Below are 9,686 nucleotides of genomic sequence, written 5' to 3'. Positions count from 1 at the left end.
AGTCAAGGTTCATCATCACCTACTTGTGCTCCAGTGTGTGAGATATAATCCAAAACTGCCTCTTACAGCTTTGGGAACCCTGAACAAGAAATTGTATTATACTGGACACAATTTTAAGTGCTTGGATCTGACTAGGAACATTAACCAGTAGCCCAATTCACAACAAACAGTAAGGGATACAAGGGACATTCACTGACATTGTGAAAGTTTATTTTGAGCTCATCCACTTGGTATCTTCTATCCAGAGGATTGTTTGCTGTCTTCCTTGAAAAGCTCATCTTCATCTCCACATCAAGGAGATCAGACAATCTCCAAGAAAATCTCTCATGCACATAAACAAATAAATAAATCCCCCAAAACACCTGAGAAACGAACAGGCCCTAACGGAAATATCTCACAAATCTGCTGTAGTTTTCAAGTGTTGGGGGGCGGTACCCAAAGCTCAGAAATGTGTCTGGTGTCGTTCATGTTTCCCATCAAGGCTTTACAGTCAGGCAGCCCTTCCAATTCCCGTCCGAGAGTGAAGATGCTGCCTATGAAACACTCGCCCCACTCACACACCTCCTCAGACAGATGGGGAGCAGCAGGGGAAAGACAACTTTTCCATTTCTGCTTTTCCTCAGCTTACACTCAGACAATGAAGAAACAAACCCTCACTTAGTCACAGATGGACTTAAACCTTCTTTTGTGCCCACCGCACTCCCCGGTCGGGCGCACATTTCCTACCCCCGAGAGGAGGTTTCTCCGCGGGGCGCGGAGGGGCGCGGACGCAGCGCTGCGCCCCCCACAGACACTAGTGGGCGCTGCACCTCCTGTTCCGTCTCTCCGAGCAGCGCTATTCCATTCCACACAGCATCCAACCGGGAGCCGGGGCACCGGGGCGGGGCAACTCTTGCTCCCATATAAAGGACTCCGTGTGCGCACCGTACAGACTGTTGTCATTTATGTTATTTTACTTTATTGAAGCTGAAGTGGGAGAGGTCACTGGTAAGCGAGAACGAGGAATGCAGGCAATTACAGCCTTTTTTTTTTTTTTTTAAGTACCCCGCAGAGCAGCCTCCCTGCATCACAACTCAGGGCTCAGAAGTAAGGTGTCTCTCGCTTTTCTTCTCTGTTTTTACTACACGAAACACCTGTAACGTCCCAAAGAAGCACAGCTGAAAGCTTTCACAGAGCTGTGCACGCCACGTTAAATATGAGCTTCTTTTTGTGCGGCTGGCAACGGAACTTTGCTTTTTTGTCCAGGCTGGCATGGGGGAGAATTTTCAGAAACGTCCTCCACTGACACATTTATCTCTTGTTATTTCACAAAGTGATCTCTTTGGTACTGTTGCAAGAGATGCAAAAAAACTCAACAAACCTGGGAACGTTACAGGAGTCTACTTAGGAACTTTCAGACTTTGTTCCTCTGCTTTGCTACCTAAATACAGTAGACAGGAATGGGAGATAACGCTCCCATGCCAATGAAGAGATCAGTTGCTTGCCTACTCTCGTTTATGATAGTGGAAGAAGCACTGGTTTTCCCTAAAGCAGATTTTTTTTTTCCCCCGGTAGCCTGATGCATGGAAAGCCAGTGCATTGTCCTCTGACAGCTGATGCTTATCGGGCCGGTGGGGGTATTGTGTTTCAGCTCGTGGCACTGGAAAACCTTGTAACTTTCTTTTGAAGTTAAATGGCTTCATTCTGTTTCCGTGTATGAATAACTCTCCGAAGAAATACGGTGACCCAAAAGTCGACCCGTTTACAACGACCGTCCAAGCGACCTGTTCCAGTGTCTCGGGCAGACTTTGCCCAAGAAGGTCCCCTCGGAGGAGCAAGCGGGCGGGCAGGAGGAAAGGGGGAGGGAAGGGGAGGCTCCTCAATCAGCCCAAGTTGCATCGTAATTTAATTGTATTTTATCCTACCGAGGCATGCAAAATATCGAGCAAAATACAAATTTAAGTAATTTGTTTGTACTCTTACCTGTAGGAGTTGGAAATTAACGGCCCCGCTAGTTTACTGTTAAGCCTGGAGAGCGAGAGATTGCTTTGCAAACATTACAGTTATTATGTCTGCAGTTGGTACTCTTTGTATAAATTATTGATCAGCCATCTTATTTTTCTTTCTGCTTAATGGATATTATAGCATAGCCGTTTACACGCTATAGTTAAGGTTGTGTCAGCATTTCCATTTATAACATCCTCCTCTTACCCAGAGTTTATAACTCTCTATAAAATTCCGCTCTGTGTTGAAACTTTTCAAGCAAGGGCTCGGACTTCTAAAAATCCTTCCTCAGCCCCGCCCCCAAAAACAATCAACAATGTTTGTCTGCTTTTTTGAAATATGGGAATAATAAAGGTAACACAACAGCCACCCCCACCCCCCCCCAATTGTTTTCCATTCACTTAAGTGACATGAGGAAGAAGAGGCTGAGTCTCGCAGGCTGCCAGTTCCTATATAAAAAGAAGGCGGCAACGTGCATTTTTTTGTCGTTGTTATTAATATTGTTAGGGGAAGCAATTAGTGCTGGAGCTGCAGCCGAGCTGCCGCCCTCCGCCCGGCCGGGCGCGGGGGCCGATCGCCGCCCGCCTCCCCTGCCGTGGCCCCGCGGGCGGCGGCACCAGGGGGTGGGGGCCGAGGGATGGACGGAAGGAGGAGGATTCAGCCGCTCCCCGCTAGCTCCCGGGCGCGGAGCAGAAGCAGCGGTCCCCCTGCACCGGCAGAGACCGCATCGGAGAGCCAGGAGCACGGACCCCGGGGCCGGCTCCCCGGTGCCAGCGCTCCGATTAGTCTGGGTTGGGAGAGAGGGATAGAGCGGCTGAGCGAACTAATTCTGTAAAGGGGGGAAGGCACGGCAAAGGGCAGCTCAGATTAGATCATGGCTTTAACACAACTTAATGGCAAAGGCTTTGTACTTAATAATTATTGCTCCGAGCAACTCTTCCTACCTGTTGGTAGGTGAATTAGCACGTTGGACTGAGAACCTCTAATGAGAGCCCAAGTCTAACTCAAACATCAGAGAAGGCCCCCCGTCTATCCCGGCTTTCTTTTAAATCACGCAGGGAAGTTGGCTATCATTTCCTCCCTGCGCTGCAGTTCTCCTGCTCGGCTGTCACTTGTCAGGTGAATGTCAGCAGGCAGTGCCCAGCCACTGCTCCATCCATCCATCCATCCATCCATCCATCCATCCATCCATCCATCCCGAGCCAGTCCGGGAGGGGAACACGACCCGAACCGTTTCACCATGTGGCTCTGGTAGCAGCAACGTGACCGAGAGGCTCAGATCGACAGAAACGCTGCTTTAGTTACTGATTTCGAAATGCCTTTTCTGAAGACAGAATAGCGACTTAAGGGAAAAAAAAAAAATCGTAAATAAGCAAGTAGCTTAATTGGCGTTTGGTTTCTGCAATTTCCATATATGCGCCTGTGCGTGGGTGTGTGTGTGTGGGGCGTGCGCGTGTTTGTGTGTCGGATGCAGGCGAGGAGGGAGGCAGGGAAGGGATGAGAGGGCTCCCGAGCCGTCGGGTATTGCATCTCCCAGTACAGCGCGTCCTTGGTCGGAGCACCAGTTAGCATCCCCGGGGATAACACCCATTGCTCGTGGGGATGAAGGGGAAGAATTGAAGGATATTCCCCGGGGCTAAATCCTGCCCCTCTACTCAGGCGGTGAATACCCTCCGAGCCAGTGAGCTGACCCGCGGGAGTAAAGCCGGCAAAAGACGCTCTAGCGCTCAAGTGCCGGAATTGGGGTTAGGCAGGGCGTGTGCGAGCTGCCAAGCCCGCAGCAATTCCCCATCCAGCTCTGTGATGGGGATGGCCAGACGCTGCTGTCAGCTCTCCGGCTGAGTTTCACATTAGACGCCAGCGAAAGCAGGAGCAAGTGCTCCCAGATTGTCGTTTTTAAGGACTTTAAAAGTTGTTTTTAGTGGCTCCCGAAGTTTCTTCACTTTCATTCTTCCACCACTAGTTTTGGGGTTTTATTGTTGGTGGTGGGTTTTTTTTTTTTTTTTCCTCATTTGTAAGGCAGGCACCATATGTAAATACAATTTGTGGTAAACAGAACGTAAAAGCAATCTTGCCATGTATTTTGGATTTTTTATGATATATGGTGGACTGTTCAGAAATGCATGCTATAGTTAAAGCTGTTTGTGCCCGGTGTACTAATGTACTGTTTGATTGAGTGAATTAGCAGTCATAACAATCTGGCAGTCTGGCCATAGAAGTGTGCTCAAATTGATTTGTGTTATGGCTGGACTGGAAAATCTAGTGTTAGTTGTTTTTTTGCCCTGGGGCATTGTTTGTACCAAACTCCACTTTTCATTTAATTTTCCAATAGATTTTTGAAAGACCAAAAGGTTTGTGATCAACGTTTGCTGCACTTTATTATTATTCAGCTATTAAAAATATCCTATGAGTAATTTCAGGTTTCCCAAAACCTTGCTTTCAATTAGAGTAAACATAATTAGCGTGACATCGTGCTTGGAATGGTAAACCTCCCTTTGTATCTATTAAGCATGTTATCTACTTGTCCTGTCACTGAAAGGAATCCAGTTTGTATTTGCATTGGACAAGGTTTTGTGCTACTTTGACTATAACACAACAATTAGAAAAACAGCACACCAGTATCCAGTTTCTTACTACTGATACAAGACTTCGCATCAATCTCAATTTTATTCAGGTGTTTGTCAATGTTTAGTAAATGTCTTGGTGGAAGAGAAGCAAAAAGGGATCCCTTTTCACACACTTACATTTCTATGAGTCTATTTTCCTGAGCGATGCAGGGGGGATTCTGTATGAGGTCCCTCCCTCTTTCTCAGTCTTCCCTCTAAATAGCAGATAGCTCTTCAAAGGGAAATTGCTGCTTGAGACCTGAGATTAAAGCAAAGCAGAACTTACCTTCTCTTTGCCAGTACTTGCTCCTTTCTTAGAATCTCTGCTCAGCAGTTGTTTGCCAGAATTATAATGCAGCATGATTAAACCTAAAACATTACTCTATTGATCACACAGAAAGCTTTGTGAAATCATCCAGTTTCTCCTCTTCAGAAAAAGTGAAGAAAATAGGTCACTAAACAAGGATAAGACAAGATACAAGGCAGAAAGGTATTTCTCAGGAAAATAAATTCCAAAGAAATGCAGGAAAAAAATTTGTGGATGAACTTAACATGATAATATACTATTCACCCTTACCAGGTGCCAGTCTGCTGTATGCATCTCCTTCCCCGGTCCATTCCTTCACACATGTTCAGAGATAAATACTTTTCTGGGGTGTTTTACTGAATAAATTTAAATATTTAATTATCAATAATAACTGAAGATGGGGGAGGGGGCTGGTGTACTATCCTATCTCCTGACAGTCAAGTATTCAAATTCCTTTAAATGCAACAGCTACAATGCATTTTGTAATTGCATTTTACCCTTTACAGCTGCCCTCAAAATTGTAATTTAATAAAATAGTGAACTCCATATCAGTCTTTTTTTAGAGCAATAAATTATAATCACTGTAAATACATCTTATTGTTTTAACATGCATTTTAATGAAACGGTAAAAAGAGAAAAGAAGAGAGAAAGAGAGAATACCTGCCCTGAACAGCTACAGGAGCAGAACAGAAACCCTGCTTCAAACAATATTCCAGGAAAGAAATTAAAGACTTCTTAATTAGTGCAGCAATTAAGCTTTCTTGGTCGCATTTTAATCAGTCCAGGCCCTATCAAAGGACAAACAGAACGATTTGCAGGTCTTTGAATTTTAAACAGTCTTATTGATTTCAGCACCATAAGTCTTCACTTGACACAGGGAGAATTTTCAAATATCAGTTACAGTAATTTGAGTTTTGCTGATATCAACTCAGAGAGAAAAAGAAAACGCCCAACAATATCATTACATTAAAGGGTCAGCAAGTAAGAGAAATGCAATCTAGAGAATTTTGCAAAGAATGGCCTCAGGATTTGTTGGTTTATGTGAGTGTGTCAGTATACGTGCGAGTTAAATTAAATTGTGACATTCCCCATAATAATTAGAAACACTTACCGTGCCAGAAGCTTTGAGGAATCTCAAACCTTTTCAAAAATCTTTCTTTCTAGGTTTCTAATCCCAGTGTTGCATCGATATCATCAAGGTTAACCCAAACCCCTGGCAGTAAACCCTTTCAAACTACATTTTCCTCTGGACCATGAGAATTGTGTATCTGTGGGAGCACACAGCAAAGAGAAAAACAGAAGAGCTGGGGTTCATCACATTGTAGGAAAAGTAGAGAACAAATGAAGTGGTTATTCCTAATTCAGAGTTCACCCGGATCTCCAAGTGGCCATATCACTGTCTCTGTCCTGATCTTCTTATGGAGCTGTTCTGTCTTCACAAGGTGAGAGAAAGTGACATGCAAAAAGAACAGGTGAGGGAAAGAGAATATGGACAGAGTTGGCTTTCTACAAGTGAAAAAAAGAAAGAGGTAGTGTATTTACATTTTGAAATTACAAGTTTTATGCAACACTAGATCCCACCACTGGGATCCCACCACTGGAACTCAAGTTGTATAAGCTCCTCCAGATAAACATTCTCAAAAAAAAAAACAAAACCCACCTAAAAATGGCTCAGATAAGTGTTCTGCACAATTATAGGTATACAAGACTTTAAAGTAAACCCATACTCTGTGTTTTTATGGTTTTATTTGCAATTTTAAAGATTTTAGTGCAGGATAGCTTAATTTTCACTAGCAAAAGGTTTCTTAAGTGTCACTAGAACACGAATTCTCGTAAATTAAAGTACAATAAGCAAGCAGATCATATGAGAACAGTTTATGTCTGATACTGTGGAAATTCCCCTGCACCAAATTACTACAGTTGAGATTATCCACTTTACAGATGTGTCATCCCGTGAGTCATGTCTCATGTAATAGTATCATAGGAGAAAAAAAAAAAAAAAAAAAGGCTATGTACACATACATGCATCGCAATTAAGCATACACAGGGGGTATTTTTTAAACAGGAAGAACTACGCACGCACCGACCCCTGGTTTTGCAGACCCCCCATCTGTAGCAGTGGCCATTTCTTTACCCCTTTCAAAGTGCGAAGTGCGCTGGAGACCGGCAGAAGACAGCCGCGGGCTCTCTCGGCGGAGCCCGGCACGCCAGCTGCCAAACGCGCTCCAGCCGCATCCCGGCTCGGGGCCGGCAGGTACCGCGCCTGCCGCCGCCACACTGCGCATGCGCGGGCAAGCGCGCCGGCTGACTTTGCGCGCTCTGGCGCGGAGGGGCCGGGCCGGGGCTGCGCGCCTGCTGCGCGCCGCCGACACCTGTTGCGCGGCGGGACCTGCGCGGGCCGCCCGCCTGTCCCTCTCGCAAGTTACTTCTGTGCCGCCACAGCCCTCTTGGCGCGGCGTCTCGGCGGCCCGACCCGTAGTGCCTCGTCCCCTCCGATCCGCGGCCGCCGCAGGAAAGCCCTCCGCGGATGCTGCCGCGTGGGGCTGCCCGTGCGCGCCCCGCGCAGCCGCCGCCGCCTGCCGCGCAACAAAGGGGACCCTGGGCCGCAGCTCCCACCCCGCCGGGAGGAGCGTTTGTGGTCCCGGGAGAGCAACAACAGCAGCAAGAGCAACAGCCCCGTCCGGAGGTTTCTGCTTTTGTCTGCCCCAGCAAGGTGTGCGGTGCCCAGCGCCCGCCCCGCGCCCCGGCTCCCCCGCTCCCGCCCGGCTTTGGGGGAACGCTGGAGACGCTCGTGTTTCTTCACAAACTGTGTTGACAAGCGACTGTTGAAAAGGGCTGGGAAAATTACATCTCATCTCTGGTGGGGTGAAACATGAAACATGTAATCTAACGGTTCCTGAAGGAAGGGGGAGAGGGACTTCTCTCCCTCTCTCGCTGTTTTCCTGCTCCGGGCTCCTGGTTGGATAATTTGGGTTAATACTAGTGAGTGAGCCTTTTGCTGCTTCAAAGGGTATTTCAAGTTGCCGGAGCTCCTCCCCTCCGCACCGTGTGACAACAACAACTCGTCCAGCGAGCGAGCGGCGGCGGCGGCAGCAGCCAGCACTTCCCCGCTCATTTTCTCTCTGTCATTCCCCTCTCAATCTTTGATCAATGTACTTGCCAGAGAGAACCGAAGTCCTTCAAACCTCCTCCTTTTCACCTTCGTCTTTAACGTGGTGCTAGAGCAAGGACCACAAAAAGAAACTGCCCTCCCCCTCCCCTCGGCCCCAGCCCCGCCGCCCGGAGCGGACTTCTCCTCCTCCTCCTCCTCCTCCGTCCCCACTTGCGGGACACTTTGTGCGTTCTCTCTCTCACTCTGCCCCCTGCTCTCTCGCTCGCCGCAGCACCTGATCTGGGGTTATCCCCCCCTTCTTCTCCCCCCTCCTCCCTTCTCTTCTTACCTTTTTTTTTTTTTTTTTTTAATAATTTTTTAAATTTTTCCCCTTTCCCCTGCGTGTGTGTGTGGGAACTTTCCCCCCTCCCCCTGCCCCCTCCGCCGTATATGTGACCATGGCCGTACCGGCTGCTTTGATCCCTCCGACCCAGCTGGTCCCCCCTCAGCCTCCGGTCTCAACTTCTGCCGCCTGCACCACCACCACCACCACCTCGTCGTCGGCCACCTCGTCGTCGGCCACCTCCTCTCCGTCTCCGTCCATCGCTCCCCCGCCGGCCGCTTCGGGGACAAACCTATTCCGGCCGGAGCCCATCGCAGCGGCGGCAGCGGCGGCGGCGGCAGCGGCGGCCACAGTCACCTCCACCACCAGCGGCGGCGGCGGTAACGGCAGCGGCGGCGGCAGCGGCGGCGGCAGCCCTAGCCTGGGCACCGGCGGCGGCGGCAGCAGCAGCAGCGGCGGCAGCAGCGGCGGCACCTCCACTCCCAATGCCAGCGCGGCCAGCGCGGCCGGCAGCCTGCCCGGCAAGCCCGTGTACTCGACCCCGTCCCCGGTGGAGAACACCCCCCAGAATAACGAGTGCAAGATGGTGGATCTGAGGGGGGCCAAAGTGGCCTCCTTCACCGTGGAGGGCTGCGAGCTCATCTGCCTGCCCCAGGCTTTCGACCTCTTCCTGAAGCACTTGGTGGGGGGCTTGCACACGGTCTACACCAAGCTGAAGCGGCTCGAGATCACGCCCGTGGTCTGCAACGTGGAGCAGGTCCGCATCCTGAGGGGGCTGGGGGCCATCCAGCCCGGGGTCAACCGCTGCAAACTCATCTCCAGGAAGGATTTCGAGACCCTCTACAACGACTGCACCAACGCCAGGTAAGCGCCGCAAGGCACACGCGCGGCCCGCCGGCCCCCCCGCCGCCGCCGCCCCCGTCCCACCCCCGCGCGGTGCGGTCCGGGCGAGCGCTGCGCCGCTTCCCGCTGCCCCCTCCCGCGCTGCCCCGGCACCCAGCCGGCCTTCCCCGCAGCCAGCGGCGCTGTTTCTTGGTGGGACGGAGGGACAGAGAGCGGAAGGGGAGTTTGTGCCCCCCCCGCCCGCTGCGCCCTGCAAGTGTCGCCCTGTCATTGTCCCCTTCCCTGCCCCCAGGGCCGAGGCGTGCCGGGGCTAGGGGTGGCCGCGGGCAGCGCAGCGCGGGAGCGGAGGGCCGGCGGGGGTGGGAAGGGGCCAGAAAGTGCTCGCTTTCTGACCGAACCCCCAGCTGAAGTTTATCCTTGGATGTATCTTTAAAGCGGGCAACCCTGGGAAAAAGCCGCCCGAAGGGCGCACGGGAGTGGGCGGGGAGCGGTCCTGGTGGGGGGACGGCGACA

At 50.5% G+C, this 9,686-nt stretch overlaps 1 protein-coding gene across 5 annotated transcripts in view; it reads left to right on the top strand.

Moving 5' to 3' along the window:
* The first annotated feature begins 7,523 nt into the window (after positions 1 to 7,523).
* The window catches only part of DACH1 (dachshund family transcription factor 1), a 356,356-nt gene continuing 354,193 nt past the window's right edge, over positions 7,524 to 9,686 (top strand). For 4 of the 5 annotated variants that reach the window (XM_066176268.1, XM_066176270.1, XM_066176266.1 and 1 more), the window contains exon 1: positions 7,526 to 9,194. In XM_066176268.1, the coding sequence (XP_066032365.1) occupies positions 8,446 to 9,194 (749 nt within the window). In that variant the 5' untranslated portion in view covers positions 7,526 to 8,445. Of the gene's footprint in view, positions 9,195 to 9,686 lie in introns of all 5 variants that reach the window. The other variant, XM_066176271.1, reaches the window with a different exon arrangement.

The sequence above is a fragment of the Chamaea fasciata genome, unplaced genomic scaffold (assembly GCF_029207755.1).
Source record: "Chamaea fasciata isolate MVZ Bird 193981 ecotype frontalis unplaced genomic scaffold, bChaFas1.0.hap1 SCAF_2, whole genome shotgun sequence".
Classification (NCBI taxonomy): Eukaryota; Metazoa; Chordata; class Aves; order Passeriformes; family Sylviidae; genus Chamaea; species Chamaea fasciata.
The sequence above is the reverse complement of the archived record's forward strand: the minus strand, read 5'-3'. Positions and strand labels throughout refer to the sequence as shown.